The 20015-nt window shown below is 45.7% G+C and overlaps 1 protein-coding gene across 2 annotated transcripts in view; it reads left to right on the top strand.

Moving 5' to 3' along the window:
- Positions 1–1760: 1760 nt before the first annotated feature.
- The window catches only part of NRG3 (neuregulin 3), a 620711-nt gene continuing 602456 nt past the window's right edge, over positions 1761–20015 (top strand). The window contains exon 1 of one of the 2 annotated variants that reach the window (XM_081190886.1): positions 1761–3995. In XM_081190886.1, the coding sequence (XP_081047012.1) occupies positions 3245–3995 (751 nt within the window). In that variant the 5' untranslated portion in view covers positions 1761–3244. The remainder of the gene's footprint in view (positions 3996–20015) is intronic. The other variant, XM_081190885.1, reaches the window with a different exon arrangement.

The raw sequence follows: 20015 nt of genomic DNA, 5'->3' as shown, positions 1-20015 counted from the left end.
CTCAAACACCAGCAGTGGGAGTGCACTGGATAAGGAGTGTGTAACTGTGTAATGTGTACACAGCCTCAGGGTGCAATGACAGCGAAAAGGGCAAGCTCTGGGAACTGTCCGAAAATAAAACTGCCAGTATTGTAATGCTTTTATAGAAATCTATGGTAAACCCACCTTTGGAATAGCGTGTACAATTTTATTAATTCATATTCAAAGAGATACACTGGAGCTAGGAAAGGTGCCAAATCTGGCAACCTAAATTATTTGGGGTGGGAATATATGTCCTGTGCCAAAAGTCTACATCATTTGGGACTTTTAGTTTAGAGTGGAGGAGACAATGGAAGGAGGACACACTATAAAATTATGAATGGTGTGCTGATAGTGGATAGAGGAAGTTTTTCCTTGTAAAACTAGACCTCTCAAGATAATACAGAACAGGCAAAAGGAAGTACTGGGTGGCATTCAACCAAGCTTTACTCAGAATAGAACCACTGAAATTCATGAACATGACTAAGGGTTCATCAACTCTTCCATTTGCCCAGTGACAAATCCACAGAAATCACGATTAATGCTATTCTCACGATTCAGCTGTAAACAGTGTGTTTCCCTGGGGGAAAGTAGTGGGAGTAAAGAAAAACCTCTAGAACCCATATGCCTAGAGATCACAGGATAGAGGTGTGGGTGAGCCCTGTAAGGTTAGGTTCCTTAATTTTAGTGGGTCTACTGTGAGTAAAACCAACTTGAATACCACCCTCTGTTTCACACAGCATAGCACTAACTTATGGAAGTCAATGCCACAGTGTTTTAAGACCTTTTAGATGGCTTTTAAAAAGAAGTAGCCATGGAGATTAATGACCATTAGTTCCGGTTGCTAAATGGAATCTCCGTGTTCTGAAGCTGGGGCATAAGAATGAATGGGGGAGACGCTCTTCCCTCCTTTCCTGTTTATGAGTTTCCCATAAACATTTGGCTCTTGGAGGCAAGGTACTGGACTGGATGGTCTGATCCTACAGGTCTTTGCCTTTTTTTTTTTTTTTTTAGGCGACCTTGTAGGCGGTAGTAACATAAATACTTGATACCTTTCTATGGTAATCTTTCACAACGTCCCAGCAAAGGAAATCACTCGCTATGCCCATCCCTACCTTGCAGATGAATCCTACAATGGTAGAGTTGGAAGGGACCCCAAGGATCATCTATTCCACCACCTGCAATCTAGGAATCTCAGCTAAAGCAAGAAATGGGGGCAAAGAGAGCTAGTGGCTTGCCTAGCATAGGAGCCAACTCCTAGGGGCTGAGGTCCTTTGCCCCTCCCCCCAAAAATATTTGCGGGGCCCCATCCCCAAAGTTGATGGGTATTGTCATTCAAATGATCTGTGCGCACCGTGTCTTGTGATCGATTGTGTGGGGTAGGGCTTACCTCCCCCCCCCCCAATATTTTATTCAAGTTGGCACCCCTGTTGCCTAGTGAGTTGCCCCAGTGAACTCTGCGTTATCACTTGGTTCTTTCCTTCTTTTTCTTTTCACTTTCCTAAGCCTGTCTACAGCAACTAGTCCTTGCAACGATAGTCCATGCGCCTTTACGAGTCCCGGACCCGGCGCTCGAGCCACCCGCTCGGGCAGGCATTCCGCGCCAGAGGTGTAGCTGCCGCCGCCGCCGCGCCCTGCTGGCTCCTCCCCGTCTCCGCGCACCCGCGCGGCTCTTTGGGCATGCAGCCGCAGTAGGAGTGCAAGACTCGCCCGGAACGCCAGCCGCTCCGGAACCGACCAGGCAGCGGCGGCGGCTGCCCACCCACCCATCCACCTACCCACCCCACTCCTTACCGGATCTCCCCCCTCCCACTCCGAAGTGGGGTTTGCCCGGATCGTTCCGCTATCTTTGTGCGCAATAAAGAAACCACCCCGAGGCTTGGCCACGGGGAGGCGGCATCCTCGCCACCGCCCCCCTACTCTCAGCGCACCAGCCTCTCCCGCACCCCCAACATGCTGCAATAGGAGCACTCAGCCTCCGGGAAAGAGGGCTGCCTGCCCGGCCAAAGGGGGCGCCGAGACCCGCGCGGAACAGTCCTGGCCGCCTCCCTCGGCAGGATTGTTATTCCCAATAAGGAATATATATTTTTGGTGTACAGTATGTGTGATTTTTCCCACCCCTCCGCCTTAGCCACCCCCTTTCCCCGCTTCATGTAACTGCTTGAAGCTCCTTTGATTGAGTAGCTTTGTTTTAATGGTTATTTTCCCCCTCCCGGATCCGGATCCAGTTTGGATGTCGCCTTGGACTTGTCAGCAATGCCGGGCTGTTGGTGGTGGCGGCGGCAGCGGTTCCCGGTTCTCCCGCCGCGTCTGCGCCTCGGCTCGCTCGCTTGCTCGCTCTCCTTTCCCTCCGCGCTGCTTTCGGATTGGTCTCTCCGCTTTAAAGTGCTGTCCAAGGGTTGGCTGCAGGGCTGCTGAATAACAGGTGCAGTTTGCTGCTCCGTCGCTTCGGGGAGGAGGAGGAGAAGGAGGTGGGGGGCAGGGGGGGGAGAAGGAAAGAAAGCCCAGCAGCCGAGGAATGTCGCCGCTGCTGCTCCAGCCGCTGCTGCTTCTGCTTGGGGTGTGGGGTGGAAAGGGGGGCATCTTCAACATCATCACCCAAAACCAGGAGCCAGAGGAGCTTGTTTTTCCCACTCCCGCTTCCGTATGGAGAAATGGGTTTCGTGATTGTTGCTGAATGCGGATCTCTGGGCTAGGAACGAGAAGGGGGAGACAGAAAAAGCACCACACCAGCCCCAGCACCCAAGGATCACCATCACCACCATCGAAGGAGGTGGATTTTTGGGGACTGCTGTTTTGGGTTCGTGCGGGAAGAAGCACCGCGGATTCCTCATTTTTTGGGGGGGGGATAAGAGGGGGGGAATCGAAGGTAAAAAAGGAGGCTACTTCAGCACTGCTGGAGGATGGGGAGAGCTCGGCCATTCCAGCTGATTCAGCAGCGGTTGTGTGAATGCGTGTGGATGTATATGTGATGGCGGGGGGGTTACAGAGCTCTAGGTTGAATGGGGAAATGTCCTTTCGGTAACTGACGGCAGCTTCCCCCTCCGTTCTGTGGGATCTTCTTCTTTCTCCCTCCCCACCCCTCCCTCCCTCCCTCTGTGGCTCGCTCGCTCTCTTTCTCGCCTTTGCGCGCCCCCTCCCTCGCCGCCTTTGCTCCGCATGCTTCTCGCTCCCCCCCGATGCCTTTTCTTTCCCCGGGGGGAGGGTGTGCCAGGCCCCTAGGAGGATGAGCGAAGGGGTCTCCTCTCCTCCGGGTGCCGCAGCTGGTGCCGAGGAGGGGGCGGCGGCCGGAGCCGGGGGTCCCGCGGGCGGCGGCGGCGATGGGGGCGCCGACCCGGCGGCCCGCGAGGTGCGCTGCAGCGACTGCATCGTGTGGAACCGGCAGCAGACGTGGCTGTGCGTGGTGCCCCTCTTCATCGGCTTCGTGGGCTTGGGGCTCAGCCTGATGCTGCTCAAGTGGATCGTGGTGGGCTCCGTCAAGGAGTACGTGCCCACCGAGCTGATGGATTCCAAAGGCATCGAGCAGGACCCCTTCTTCCTTTCCAAGCAGCCCACCACGCCGCCCAAAAGCGTGGACACCACCACCACCAGCACGGCCACTACCACCACGTCGAGGACACCCAATCGGATAAGTACCCGCCTCACCACCATGACCAAGGCGCCCACCCGCTTCCCGGGCACCCGGGGCCCGATCCGCGCCGGCCTGCCGAGATCCACCACGGCGCGCCACACGGTCGCGCCCCCGACCGTCCTTGCCACCACCACCACCGCTGTCCCTTTCAGCACCACCATCCTGATTTCCCGCCCTGCGCCTGGCACCCCTGGGACCCAGCCTCTGCCCATCTGGCCCACTGCGGCATACACTACCTCCTCCTACAAGACCTATCTTCAGGACTCTGCTCCGTCCTGGACCTTATCCCCCTTCCAAGAGGCCAGCACCACCACTACGCCAGAGGCCAACACCAGCCCCAAATACCGTAAGTGAGACCAAACTTCTTGCTTTGCGTCAATAGGGGGAAGGCTTCCCCCTTCCCTTTTTTGGAATCCGGGTTGTTGGCGTCTGGGTGATTCTTTATGTGTATATATATATGGAGGGGGTGGGGTGCTGTTGAAATGTCTCTGTTCTAGACCTGATTTCGAGTGCTTGTAACTTGGTGCAAATACCCAAAGGCATCCAGGCTTCCTTGAAGTTTGTCTGGGCTTTTCTTCCAGCCTGGATTCTTTCAGGAGAGATTCCCTCCTCTTTTGGATGTTTGTGGTGGTGATGATGATGGAGATGTAACTCTCCTAATGGGCCCTTGGAGGTGGAATTCATTAATTCATTCACAAGACAGAGAGAGAGAGAGAGAGAGAGAGAGAGAGAGAGAGAGAGAGAGAGAGAGAGAGAGAGAGAGAGGAGCCAACCCCCACCTCGTCATTTCTGGCTTTGCCTTACCCCACCCTCCAAAGCAAAATCAACGCACGCACCCAATTCAAGAGGAAAAAGGAATGTAGCAGGTTTGGCGACCTCACCCGTGGTCCTTTCAAGGGCTTTTGTTAGCGGCCTGGGCTAGAGGGAGAAAAATGCTGACCTTGATGGTTCTGTGGCTTATAAGGAGATGAAGAGGAAGTTAAAACTGAGAGCTAGTGCTTTGGACTGGAGCTTTGGCTAGGTTGTGCTCAGGATTGTTTGACAAGGGGTGTGTGCCTCTGTGCTGGTGTGTTTGTCTTCACCTTCCCATTCCCCTCCCACCTTTAGAAAAGACAAGACAAGAAATGCTTTCCAGCCCAACTGTGATCCACAGTCCCTTCCCCAGGGTGCTGCGCCATTGCAAAATAATGAGCCCCAATTCCATTTCAGGAGAATGGAGGAGAGAGCACACCCCATGAATATATGCATCAGCTCAGGGAAGTCGCCTTTCTCTTCCTGTGAGGCTCGCTCCAGCCTCATCAAACGAGTGCATCTATGAAGGAGATATATATATATATAGTGGGGGGGGGATATTTCCTAGGCAGATAGGTGGATGGGTGGGGATCTTTCCTCCCCCCTCTTAGGCTATTGGTTTCCAGCACTAACACACACACCCCAATCCATTCTCCTCAGCCCTCTCATTTGAAAATGAGGATTGGGTACATTCTCTTGTGAAGGTTATCTAGGACAAATATCATCACAATCCTCTCTCTCTGCTCAGCCAACTTCTGGGTACCACTATTTAAGGAGTGGAGGGCCTGTGATCATAACTGGGTATTTGTCTGTCTTCTTTGATATGGTAGAGCAAGCTAGAAGCTGGGTTGCTACATGAAGATGGGGCTCCTGTACTTACCAGTGAGTAAGTTCCATAGAACTCAGCGGAGCTTACTTCTGAGTAGGCAGACATAGACTTGCACTGTAAATCCCATTCTGAACCAATTTTATTACCCTGCACTCTCTTCCCAATTTGATGGGTTTTCTTATTTAAATAATTTGTTTCCTCTTTGGTCTTTCTCAAATATTCCTCTAAAGCTGTTTGCTGCTCATAATCTAGGCTGAAGAGCAATATGTGGGAGCCAAAGGATGCTATGGTTTGAGGAAATCAAGCAAAGGGTGTGTGTGGAATTAACCTGGGGGAATCAGCCCAAGAGGATAGAGTACATGAGATGGTCAGTGAGAGGTAATATATCCTGTGGTCAACAGGCAAGAGGCAGCTGGAAGGTTGTTAAGTTGCATTTGACTAGTGTCCTTTTTGTGATTTGGGGAGGGTTTCATTCCTTTACAGAAAATGAAGCTGAAATGCAGAAACACACCTTCCTCACTCCTCTCCTTGCTTCCCTCCAGAGACTGCCTGATTTTTCATGCTATGCCCCCTCTTGCGTTTGAAGCTCCTTCAGAGCAGAAACCTATCTGGTATTTCCCAAATGTATTTATTTTGTGCTGCTGGACAGGCAGGATGTTGTGAAATTTGGAAATGCTACCCTGCAGCCCATTCCCCCCCCATCTAATTCCCTCCCCCAATCCAACTCCGTCTGTAAGAAGACTGGTAAATCCACTATGATTTTCTAACCTTGCTGAGTCCTTAGATTATAGAACCTGCTTAATAGATGACTGTCAGCTGGCAGGACCTACTACCCACCCTAACCAGCCCATTTTCTCTCTCTCTCTCTCTCTAATACACACACACACACACACACACACACACACACACACACCATGCCACACATATGTTCAAGGACTGTTTATGTTTGCAAGCAATCCTTGGTCCAGATCTTGCTAATATAACTGTTTAAATCAGAGTTTAGACCTATGTGTTCCCTCCCTCTTCGCTCTTCCCTGCCCCCCTGCAGCTTTGCTAAAGCACAAAATATAAGAAGTGCAAATCCACCAGAAATTGACCCTGTTTGAGCACATTGATAGCCTGTGATTATCATTAACGGGAGATTAAATAGATTACATAAAAAAGGATTGGAATTTATAGGGCATGTGGAATTCCTCTCCCTCCCCCACCCTCCCCAAAGCTGCACAATTTTCTGTTTCACATAATCTTTCTATCAGGTTACAGTGGGAATAGAGTGGAAGTGATACTGTAATTTTTCCTTGGTGGGTGCTCAACCTTCTGACCTGATATCTACATCTTTCACTCGCTTTGATCCTCAATTCTCCCCCTTCCATTTTAAGGCCTTTTGTAGGAAAGGGGGGAAACGTAGATAAAAGGAATACATTCAAATACATTAGTTTCTGGACTCAGCTGTCTGTTTCTGCTCTTCCTATGACTCTGTTTCTTGATAATAGTAGTAGTAGTAGTAATAATAATAATAGCAATAAAATATAAAAACTGGGTCTACAGTATTGTGTGAATATGAATATATATATAAGAGAATGCTGAGCAAATTCTTGTGTTGATGGGAGAAAGGCACATGCTAAAGGCAAATATGCAATGCTCTGTTTAACTACTAATATTTTTTTGGAAACAGAAGTGCTGTGGAAGGGTAAGGTTCAGGATATCTCACAGAATTCTCAGCACCACATTTCCCAGGATCCACTAGGGGAAGCCGTGGTGGTTTAAAGTGGCATACAAGCATCAGAGATATCGAATTGTAGGTAGGCCTTGCGAATGTCTTCCTGGTGTTTTTGAAAGAGGAGTGCCTGATATGAATTCATGTGGAGTGATGTTTGAGACCTTTGCTGGTTTTTTAAAAAGGCTTTCCTCCCCCCTCAGCTTTTTTCTCTTACAGCTGTTATGAACAATGAACAATCATTTACTCAGAGTCATCCACTCTTCTTTATCTGCAGAAACAAGCAAGACCCATATGCAATGAGCCCCCTTGGAGATAATTCAGAATCTTATTTTAATTTTATTCCTTAGCACATAGGTGAACTCAAAATGAGACACCGGCCACAATAACAAAGACTTTGCCAAACTTGTTCCCTCCAGAATTTGTAGGGCTACATAGAATTGTAGAATTGGAAGGGATCCCGAGGGACATCTAGTCCAACCACCTCCAATGCAGGAATCTCAACTAAAGCATCCATGTCAGATGGCCACCCAAATTCTGCTTAAAAATCTCCAAGGAAGGAGAATCCACCACCTCTTTTGGGAATCTGTTCCACTGTCAAACAGCTTTTACCGTCAGAAATTTCTTCTTGATGTTTAGTCGGAATCTCCTTTCTTATAACTTGAATCCATTGGTTCAGGTCCTAGCATCCAGAGCAGGCAAAAACAAGCTTGCTACATTCTCCACATGACAGCCCATTAGATGTTTGAAGATGGCTTCCATATCTCCCTTCAATCTCCTCTTTACCAGGCTAAACATACCAAATTCTCTCAACTGTTCCTCATAACTCTCTTCCTTGCTGGCCTGCGCTGGCTGGGGTTGATGGGAGTTGTAGTCCAACAATATCTGGAGGACACAAGGTTGTTGGAATCTGCCACAATTTTATTTATTTATTAAATTTGTATAAAGGAAGCCTGAGTTGTAGGTGTGAAGAATGAAAACAGACAAACAATGGACTCTGAAGTTGCTTTGGTTTCTTTCAGGGCAACACACCCATTTGTATATGGTAACAAGAGGCTGGGAGTGTAGCAGTAGCATCACTAGGGTGGAACAGTAGGAGCACTTGCCCTCAGTACAAACCGGATGGAGCAGCAAAGTTTAATCAAAGATCTTGTATTGGAAGTGTGTTATAATACAGTGGTATCTCGGGTTAAAAACACCTCCGGTTACAAACACTTCGGGTTACAGACTCCACTAACCTGGAAGTAGTACCTCGGGTTAAGAACTTTACCTCAGGATGAGAACAGAAATTGTGCGCGGGCGGCACGGTGGCAGCAGGAGGCCCCATTAGCTAAAGAAGTGCCTCAGGTTAAGAACAGTTTCAGGTTAAGAACGGACCTCTGGAACAAATTAAGTTCGTAACCAGAGGTACCACTGTAATTTTAATACAGTGTTTCCTTGCCAGGAGGCTTGGTGAGGGCAGCAGACTTGGAAGAATAGCTTCTCAAAGGACCAGCATTTGCAGCCTCACACAGCCTCACACAGGAAACATATTCATACATAGTCATACTGGGGGGGGGGGGGAAATGACTAGAGCAGTGAGGGATCCCCCCCCATAAGAGTTCCTGAACAGGAGAATTCCATTTGCACAGTGACAACTTGGCATTTCAGCATCAACTGGTCCCATTTTATGGGGTGGGGTAGGAGTGTTAAAGGACTGGAAATCTGCCCTGATTGCAAAAATGGAACAGAGGTGAGGAAACTGTGGCTCTCCAGATGTTGTTGGAATATAACTTACTTCAGCCCCAGCCAGCATGGCTTATGGTCAAGAGTGGTGGGAGTTGAAGTCCAAGAACATCTGGAAGGCAAATGATTCCCCATCCTTGCATGAGAGTGCAGACTCTGATAGAAGAGGTGGTGGTGATTTTCCATCTTCTGTGCAGCAAAAGGGAGAGAAACTCAAAAGGGTGTGTCTTGAACCACTGAAGGGAGCCTTGGCATTTAAAAATACAAAACAAAGACTGGGGACTCCAGGATTATAGGGAACTAATCCTGAGCCAGAAACCAACTATATCCTGAACCGGAAACCATATTAACTAAAAGAAAAGCATACCCCTTTAACCTTATTTTAAGAGTTCCTACTATAAAGTGAAATGATTCCCTCCTCCCCATAATATATGCTCTTCTGGGGCTGAAAGCATTGATCAAATCAGTATATAAATCGACAGGTTCATGCACTGCAGATTAAAAATTGATTACTGAATTGAAATTAGAAGTGCCCCTGTTTTATGCTGTTGTTGTTGGATACAGTATATGCCTCTGCAGCTCCTCAGTCAATTGATGTGCTGCAGTTAATTTTCCAAACACTTGCCTGCGTTATTTAGTTGAGAGAAACGGTAATCTGCTTTCAGTTCCTCAGAAGATCACTTGCAGTTGGTATAATAATGTAATATTTAATCTGTTAATGATGCTGTTTAATCAGACACAAGCAAGACAGTCAATTGACTGAGGAAACTAACTAGTTGATAGCCTTAGAGTCCACCCCCCTTTGATATTTTTGGTTCTACAGTGACTTTGTTGCTATGTAAAACTGAAATATTATACTCAGACTAGGTCTCCAGCAAGAATTCATCAGCGCAGTGAAACTGCTTCCTCTTGCATTAATTTATGGCCTAGCAGAGAAACAAAGAGCAGCCAAAGCTGGATCACATAATGCAGAAGAGCCAAAATAGAGCAATGTTCCAGAAATTGTAATCAATACCCTTTTGAGAAATAGAACAGAGAAAGCTCTTTCTATGAGCCTGAACTGCTATCCGAGGTTGCTTTAATTTCCTTCTCGTTCTCATTCAGAAATATAAAGCTTACCTACTGCAATCAATTATGTGCAGCTAGTAAATGCTCATCATTATTATGAGAAGAGTGTGTGTGGAAAGAAGTCCATTAAATTGCAGAGGCCCCTGTGGGTGTTTTGCAAAGAGTGCACATAGACACATTGCCCTCCTCCTCTCACATGGGATTCTTGCGCATGGAGGCAGAAACATGGTTGGTGGGGAAGCCCCAGGAGCAATGTTTTTTTGTTTTGTTTTTTGCCTCTCAGGAGTACCTAGGAACCATTCATTTTATTATGGCATAAAGTACAAGGGTGCACTGATGTAAGGTTATGACTGCCCCCCAGGGAAGCCCAGTCTGGGATCAGTTTTGCCTCTTTGCAACTATGTCCAGAACCAGACACCATCTCCATTTCCTTCATCTGTCTGTCCCTGCCAATGCTTCTGTTTCTTGGTGTTATGCTAGAATGTGTGGTGGAGCCTTGGAAACACCAGAGTGTGTTGGCATGTTGGGCTTTGAAGAGTGTGACAAGCGAGAGAATGTTGACACACGACTATTACATAGATAAAGCATGATATTGATGGTGATACCACCTGTTCAAGAAATCAGGGTTGGGTTTTTGGATTTCTGAGCGGAGAGGGGTAGAATCTAATATTTTGATTTCAGGGGAGTTTTATTGAGATAGTGTTGTATTTTAATGAGACATTTAATTTTAAAATATTGATGACAGGGCTGAGGGGGGATGATCAGCAGCAGGTTTACATGGACAGTAAACTCCTCAGAGGCGAAGGCGCACACTGCTGAAAGCCTGCTCTCTTCACAGCCCATAAAACACTTCCCAGTTCAGTTGACACATCATTTACCAGTGTGGCGAGACCTTGATCACAACCGAACTGAAGCCAAGGCATTTATTTCATTGGACAGCAGATTAGGCCCTGAGCATGCAAAGGAATTATTAACACATTCTGGAAATCTAAGCAGAAATATGCTTCTCTCCTTCTGCTGTTTTTTTTTTATATAATTCTTATTACACACACACACACACACACACACACACACACACACACACACACGTATACATATATACACACACACACACAGTGGATTACAATTACTGTAAAGCAATTTTTTATTTAAAAAACCCCAGAATAATTAATTTCATAGACACACATCCAGATATATACTGAAGTCCATTCTGAGTTGAACCTTGCTTCCTTGGAAAATGTATTAGTGACATTCTTGTCTGAAACAATACTGATCTGCATATGAACAGGCAATGCTGCTGCATCAAACAACAACAACAACAACCCACCACTTCATCTACCTCAGTATGAGCTACTTTTAACTAGAGATGTCAGTGATTAAACCTGGATTCTTCTGCATCAGTGTTGGGGAAGCTCAGGCCTGGGGGCCCTCTAAACCTGACCTCTGGGATTCTCCCCAGGCCACACCTCTTCTCAGGCCACACCCCCTTCTAGCCTTGCTTTGAACCCTCCTTGGGTGTTTTTTGTTTGGCCGGGGTGTGTCCTTGAAGGCTGATCATGCCGCTAGCTTCCTTGGATGAAGGATAGAGAGGGGTCTATAGGTGGCTGCAGAAGCTAGCATATTTTTCAAGGGTACATTTTGTGTTCATTGCTCCACTCACCTTTGCTCCTGATCCAGTGTATCACTAGCATACACCCTTTGGAAAGTTTTCCCGAAGATAATGCATCCAATAGGCTGAAGAAGACCCATGAGAGGGCACTTTACCAAGAGGTGGAATTGCCCTCTTTTTGTATGCAGCTGAACCTACAATGCAATCTTTTAGAAAGCCCAAGGCATTTTGGTACCTGAGGCGTTATATCCATATGGCATGTTAGGGCAGAGGTGGTGGTAATGGAACAGAAACCAGAAGCTACCTTTGGAAGACCTTTGGTGCCTCTGGCTCAATACTGTCTATACAGACTGGCAGTGGCTCTCCAGAGGTCTTCCCAAAAGCCTTGCAGTGAAAATAATAGAATACTAGTACCTGGTGCCCTGGCCCACTCCAGGGATGCCTCTCGCAAAGGGCCTTCCTAGGCAGCCAGTTAGCAGTTCTCTGTACAGGGCCCACCAGTCTGCACAGACTCCCTGGGGACTGAAGTGGAAAAGGGATATTTTTACACACACCAATAAAGCTTTGTACATGCCAAGAGGTGCTGTCCAAGGTCTTCTGCACTCTGCACACAGGGTGGTAAGGTGCAGCGTGTATTGGGCCACATCCTGACATCACCTGAGTCACCACATGTCATCTTGGGGAATGTATCTCAGCTTGTGTGGTCACTAGGGGCAGCGAAATGGCTTGGGGAGGGGGGAACTTGGCTGTGTAGTAGACCAGGGGTTGCCACAGGCACACTGCAACCAAACACATAATGCAGTCTACTCAATTAGCTACAGCAGAATGTTTGTTTCCAGCCTCATTCCAATGGAGGACTCTGGGGATGCTGTGGGCATCAATGAAGACCTCTGCAAGTAGATGTGTGCCTAAAGGCTCCCCACTAGCAGCTCTGGTAGTTGACTCGGACTTATATATGATGCATTCATGACCAAACTAGATGTAGCATAGGAGATAAATGGAGTATTTCATGATGGCTGGATGCAACTGTGGGGCCTCTGAATTTGATCAGAGCAGCAGCCAGCAAAGCATTTTCCTGGTAAAAACAGGCCTTTTTACTTTTTACTTTCTTACTTGCAGAGGAAAGGTCTATGTAAATTTTCCTGCATGGAGAACACAAAACTGGGGGTGATATACAGTCTGCAAAGAGATTTGTTTTGCCCCCCTGGCTCCAAATGAATTTGGAGGCCTCACCATAACTGCATTGAATTTTAAAGGGAAGTGGTGTCAGGTTATACTGTATAGATCTCCTGTGTCAGGCCTAGTTTGGCCCTAAGACAGTCCAGCTTCTATCAAGAATGTGGTACTTTGGTGCTCTGGCCAAATAAGTGGAATAATTAGCTACACTGCTTGTACTTGGGTCATATCTCTGAAGGATTCTGCTGTGCTTTCATGTTGACAGCTAAAGGCCATTCTTTGCCAGCAGTGATTAGAAACAGGACTTTCCAACTGAATCAGAGGCTATGTCTCTAAAAGGTAAAGGTACCCCTGACCATTAGGTCCAGTCGCAGACGATTCTGGGGTTGCGCACTCATCTCGCTTTACTGGCCAAGGGAGCCGGCATTTGTCCACAGACAGTTTTTCTGGGTCATGTGGCCAACATGACTAAGCCACTTCTGGTGAACCAGAGCAGTGCACAGAAACGCCGTTTACCTTCCCGCCAGAGTGGTACCTATTTATCTACTTGCACTTTGACAAGCTTTCGAACTGCTAGGTGGGCAGGAGCTGGGACTGAACAATGGGAACTCACCCCATTGTGGGGATTCGAACCGCCAACTTTCCGATCAGCAAGCCCTAGGCTCTGTGGTTTACGCCACAGCGCCACCTGCGTCCCAAGCCTTTTGTCAAAGGGTAGGGTCTGAGGGTAAATGATGCAACCTCCTTGCCAGAAATAAGCAGGTTGGAGTGTGTTCAGTACCTGGACAAGAGATTGTGCCAGAACCTCATAGAATCATAGAATTGTAGAGTTGCAAGGGTCATCGAGTCCAACCCCTTGCAATGCAGTAATCCTTCCCACAGCCATCCCTGGGTGGTTTTGAACCACCAACTTTCTGATTAACAGCCAGATGCACTGACCCATTGCACCACTGGGGGCTATATGCCCCCTTCAGTTCTATGGCAAAGGAAAGGTGGGATTAGATAGATAGATAGATAGATAGATAGATAGATAGATAGATAGATAGATAGATAGATAGATAGATAGATAGATGATAGATAGATAGATAGATAGATAGATAGATAGATAGATGATAGATAGATATTAGATAGATAGATAGATAGATAGATAGATAGATAGATAGATAGATAGATAGATAGAATAAGGGTTGCCAAGCCTATCCAGTATTTACTTTTCTGTTAATTTGTCTGCACAGAAAACTGCAAAAACAAGGGGGGGGGGAGTTTATGTCAGGAGTCATGTTTTATTTATTTTGTTTTATACACACACACACACACACACACACACACACACACACACACACTTTGGGTTGTTTTTTAAAGGGAGGGGGGTGTACCGTATAAGTCAGAGGCACTTTGTCCTTACATATGTTGTTATTTTTTTAAAGAAACTTCATTGGAAATGTTTACTCCAAATTCAGATGAAATGATACTTGAAAACAGAAGCTGGCAAACTTCACACAGTCACCATACCTCTCTCTCTCAATTTCCTCGATGTCCAACCTCCCCACCCTGCTGTCAGTCTGCTGTGACCAGGAAGACATTTATTTGCCCCACCATCAAGCAAGGGAAGGACTATAACTCATTGGGCTATGCAGGAAGACCAAGGTTCAATCCTTGGCATTTTCATCAAAAATATAGTGATCTGGGAAAGGAGGTGGTGATCTGGTACCAGATGATAGGAAATATCTTCACCTGCTGCTGGTGGTGGTCAGAAGAGACAGTAATGGGATATAGGAACACAAGACCCTTGGGGCATTTATAAGTATTAACACCTTAATCCAGGGACAATCTAGGCCATAACCCTCCTTCAAAGCTTGGTCAGTGAGGGGACAGGCAAGATTTGCAACATTTGGTGTGCTTGCTTTGGGCAGGTATTTGGATTTTTGCTTTATTCAACTGAAGGAAAGGGGAAGTTAAGCAAATGGATCGTTTTTGAGCCCCGCACCAGGAGGCAGAAGTGCTGCCTACTATCTCACCACTCTGAAGTTCTTAAGGCTTAAGAACATAATATCTGGGTCTGAGAGACTATTTAGAAATGAGAGCCAGTAGGTCACATTCAGAGAGCTTGTCTGTGAACTAGGAAGTCTCCAGTTCAAATTTCATCTCTGCCATGGCATTTCTATGCCTACTACAATTCTAAACAAACCTGCTTGGGAAAGTAAGCCCCATTGAACTCAGTGAGATTTACTCTAAGCAGGCATGCACAGGATTAGGCTGCATTTGGGCAAGGTAACATTGCTCAGCATCTTCCTCCATTTGCAGTAACATAGTGGGACATCTCCAAAAATAGTGGGACATGGTGCTGACATTATGTATGTGAAATATTTCATACACTCAAAAAGGGCACTATGTAGACAAAACATATTATCAATCTCTTATTTAAGTCATGATGGCATTTTATCAGCCAGTTGTTTTATTCCTGGTACTTCCAGAATAAGGATGGCCTGATGCAAAAGAAGAAAAGAGTCCCTGTACCTTTAATAGTTGCATAGATGCAGGGATTTCAGTTGTGTAGCTTGCTTAGCTTATAAAGGTGCAGAAGCTACTTTCCTACTCTGCATCTGGCTGCCCTATCCCACAATGCGATGTAGTGGGCAATCTCAAAATAGTTACACGTTCCTTTTAAATAATTAATCTATGCAAATTTTCACCAGCTGTTTTCTTTTCCTTGCTGGGAATGGGGGCAAACCTATCTTTAGATGGAGCTTCTATGTGTGCATGTGTGTGTGTGGGGGGGGTACTTTGACAATGGATGGACTTGTGCAAAAATTCCCAATTTTTGGATTTTAAGTCTCTTTAAAACCCACTTATAAGATAGTGTGCATTATATAGAATCCATATACAGCAAAGACTCAAACAAATTGTGTATATTATAGAGCAGAGGTAGGCAGAAGATAGGTTGGGATCTACTGGTAGATATTTTGGGGGAGACTGGCAAGGGATTTCTGATACACACACACTCCCCACACACAGTTGTATTACAGCAACACCAAAAAAAACCTTTGTCCCTGTAAACTAAGTTGGTGAAACACAGTGCTTAGGTGAGAAGCAGAAGTGAAATTTTGTATGAAAGAGCTCATGAACTTGCTTCTGGCACTAACCACTTGCTCAGAGGCACCCTGTCCTTAATTCTTAGCATCAGTCTACACACCTGAATCACTAGTGCACTTTGCTCCAATTGATTGTTCTATACATACTTATTCAAAGGTAGGTCCTGATGAGTTCCATGGGACTTATTTCCATGCGAAGTGTGTGTAGTGTTGGGGAACCTGCAGCCCATGGGCCTAATGCCCTCTGTGTGGTATAGCCCAAACCATCCCCATCTGTCCATTGATTCACATGCTATGATGTCAAGTGCCAGAAGGTAAACCCAAGAGGCTAAATAGAAAAGGAGGAATTGGGAGTGCGCTCTAAAGGTGTGTTCACATCACCATTTCCTATGGCTCCAGCATGTTCCCACCAAAAGTATTTGTAAGCCAGGTTCACATGATGTTAGCCACAGTCCACCTGTATCCCATAGCTTTTGGAGAAATACTCCTTTTTGGTGTACCTTCCCTCAAATCAGCTTCCATCTGATTCCAAAATGGAAACTGCCATTCTTTTGTGGTGTGAACACTTCAGGCAACTTTTGCGCATGTGCTGATGACAGCATGGGTGCAGAAAGAAACTTCACTTGGTGTGTGGAAAGAAATAAACAGGTGAAGGCATCCCTTCCTCCACTCTGATGTGAACAGTGGCAGGAGAATGCAACGGGATATGCAATGGGGAGGAACAAACTTGCAGCATTTTGAGCCACGACTTCAAAGGAACAAAATCCTTTCGCCGCTCAACTCAAATTCAAGCTGCACCTGCAAAGGAAGACTGAGGATTCTCCCTCTGAAGTTGAATCACCTTTGAACTGAATTGAATTTATTACGGTCCCAGACCAGACTCACATACCGTGCTAAACAGATCAGAAACACAATAAAATTAAGTTTAAATTAACAATCAATATAACGATAAACAATACAATTATGGCAGCAGTTTAAATATGGTTTAAGGCTTAATCTCTACCATATTATCTATAATTTGCTTCTAATGCCTTAGTCTTGTTCCCTAAGTTTTATGGCAACCGTGCAAAATTTGGCCACCTTTAACGTGATCTCTGGATCCTTGTCCTCTATCAGAGATTTTAAACATTGAGGTTCAGGCCCACTTGGAAAATCACCTTGTGTCAAGTGATGTTGAGTTACTGACACATGGGAAGTCTCACTCCCTAGTCAAAGTGACAATTCCCTACCCCTGGTGTACAGGATTGTAATTTTATGCACACTTATTTAGGAGCAAGTGATCTTGCTTGCTTAGAAGAAGGCTGCATCAGGCTCAGTGGCACTTCTTTCTAAGTAACACCGTACAAGATTGGTCTGACTGACAACATACTGCCCCCCTTTTTCTCTTTCTTTCTTTCTTTCTTCCTTTCTTCCTTTCTTCCTTTCTTCCTTTCTTCCTTTCTTATCCCAAAAGCTCCCACTTGAGGAGCACCTCCTTACTCTAGTGAGTAAGAAAAAGAATGAGACAAAGGGGAGAATTGATACACCCAAAGTAGAGGACCTTGTCAAAGTAGAGGACCTTGTCCACATCAACTTGAGGTTCCCTAATCCACCAGCCATGACTTGTTTAAAGACCTTGAAACTTGGTTATTATTATTAATGGTGATGAGTAACCCTCTCAAGATGTGTGTCTGTTACTGAAAACTTACCTTTTGGCTTTGTTGTACTGACAGATCTAAATGGTTGTCTTCAAAAGCTCTGCAGGCATTGGAATATCTCCTTGAGCTTCAAGGGACACTTTTAACATAATGCATTTTCTCTCTCTTTAAAATCTCAATGGCATGAAATCAGTTGGGTGTAAACACACACACCTCCACACACAATTCACAACAGTTTGGTTCTCCCTCACTCCTCTGAAACTTTAGATTTCTAGCTCATTATAAACGGAGGCTTGATTGCTGGCTGTTACCAGATAGAGGGGCTGTAGCACTGCATAATAGCACACCATTAAATTAGCATTAATAGCAGTGAGCTTCTTTCACAGATCGGATCATTCTCAGGACTCGTAAAGCAAAGCAGCTGACCTAAGACAGACTGATTCTCTTGCAGTGTCTTCTGTGGTCTCTTTATGGGAACAGCAAAGGTTATTTTTCACTATTCCATTTGGAGGTGATTTAGACACACGCAGGGTAGCTGGGGGCTGCTGTTTTCCAAGATACAATCAGGATCTTAATGAAATCAATTTAGAATGATTTATATCCTGTAGCACTGTGATGTCTCAAAATGACCTTGCATTCTGCAACACTAATATTTTCCTACTCTTTGCATGCAATAAAAACCCATATAATTTATGATCTCTCCCTTTAAAAAGACAATTCTTGGTATTTCATCATAATTTATCATCACCAAGAAACAGAACCCAAGATTTGGCCATGGATGGAGAAGCTGTACATGCTCCATTTGAAGTGGGGGAGGGGGGGTCACCTGGCACAGGGAACAAATTTAGGCCGTACCTTAGTATTGCCCCTGAGTAACACTTTATGTTCTTCCATTTAAGTGTATGACAGTTACACTTGAGGAGGCTGTTGTAGTGAGAGCAAAACTTGTCCTCCATTCTGACAAGGTAACAGAGGCGGTTTCAGGGTAGCATGATCAGTTGGGCCGCACTGAGCCACAGAGGCCAATGCAACAATGATGTAGAACAGAGCGCAAGAGGCATGCGGCACCAAATTTTAGCATTGCACAGGGTGCCACTGAAATTTGAGAGCCTAAAGCATGCCACTGCAAGGTGGGCAGGGACTGACCCTCTCTGACAGAGATCCCACGGGAGGTGTGCCCTTAAATGTACTGCATCCTTCAAAGCCTTTTGCAACATGTGTTTCTTCTTTAGAATGACTTTGGGGCTGACTGATGTGTTTGCATGTTGGGTTGGCTCAGTTTTCAGTTGCAGCCCAATCATACAATAGTTGCTCAGAACGAAGTCCCATGCAGTTCACTTAGACAGGTGTGCACAGAATTGAAACTTGGGGTAACTTTCGTTACATATGCAGATAGTAAACTGCTTTGATGGAATTTTATGAAGTGGTATATAAATTTTATGAAATAAATACTGTATTTTTCCGTGTATAAGACTAGATTCCCCCCCTAAAATAATGTCAAAAATTAGGGGGTGTCATACTCTGGGCCATCTCCCCCCATTTTCTTAAATCCGAGTCCCCCAAAATAGGGTGCATCTTATAGACAGAAAAATATTGTACATAAGATAATTATGCTTCATTAAATTATAAACCAGAACATATTAACTTCAGCTGGGTTACTACTATACATTTATTAGGGTGCTTTTCTTTCTCTCCCCTCCCTGCATTCATTTTTTAAGGTAAAGGTAAAGGTAAAGGTAAAGGTACCCCTGCCCGTACGGGCCAGTCGTGTCCGACTCTAGGGTTGTGCGCCCATCTCACTTAAGAGGCCGGGGGCCAGCGCTGTCCGGAGACACTTCCGGGTCATGTGGCCAGCGTGACGAAGCTGCTCTGGCGAGCCGGCACCAGCGCAGCACACGGAAACGCCATTTACCTTCCCGCTATAAAGCGGTACCTATTTATCTACTTGCACTTAAGGGTGCTTTCGAACTGCTAGGTGGGCAGGAGCTGGGACCGAAAGGCGGGAGCTCACCCCGCCGCGGGGATTCGAACCGCCGACCATGCGATCGGCAAGCCCTAGACGCTGAGGTTTTACCCACAGCACCACCCACGTCCCATTTATTTTTTAACCTTCCTTAAATTTATTTCTTACCCTTTCCTTTAATTGAACTCCTGCTCCATTTATTTGTAAATGATCTATAGCATTATCCAAAGTCAGTCTTATTCAGAGAGTAGACCCATTGGAAACAATAGACACAACTAACATATTAATTAATTTAATATGTTAAATTATATTAAAATAAATTAAAAACATATCCATTAATTTCAGTGGATCTACTCTGAGCTTAACTTAGATACAAACAATATCTAAGTTGTTTTTATTTGTATGTAATGTTTGGAAATCTTAAGAACAAGCCCCTTTGAAAGGCTTCATAATGCTAAAAACAACAGCACCCCCATCACAATAGGTCTGTGGATGAATGACTTGAGAATTGCAAATAAAGTAGCACTAAATTATTCCATCTGTTTGGCATTGAACTCTTCCAGTAATAGCTACTAAACAAATAGCAACTAATGGATTTCCCCTATGCTATGCTATGTATGTGCGGTTATCTTCATCTCTCCCCCGCCTTTTATATTACGTTGGGAGGGGGAGAATTAATGCCCTCTCTAAAACTGCGAGTAGCTTTGCCATGGAGAAATGGGATTTTTGTTTGAATCTTGCCGAGATAAACTGCGCTG

Source organism: Podarcis bocagei (genome assembly GCF_964188305.1).
Source record: "Podarcis bocagei genome assembly, chromosome: 4".
Classification (NCBI taxonomy): Eukaryota; Metazoa; Chordata; class Lepidosauria; order Squamata; family Lacertidae; genus Podarcis; species Podarcis bocagei.
This window is presented reverse-complemented; position numbering and strand designations above follow the sequence as displayed.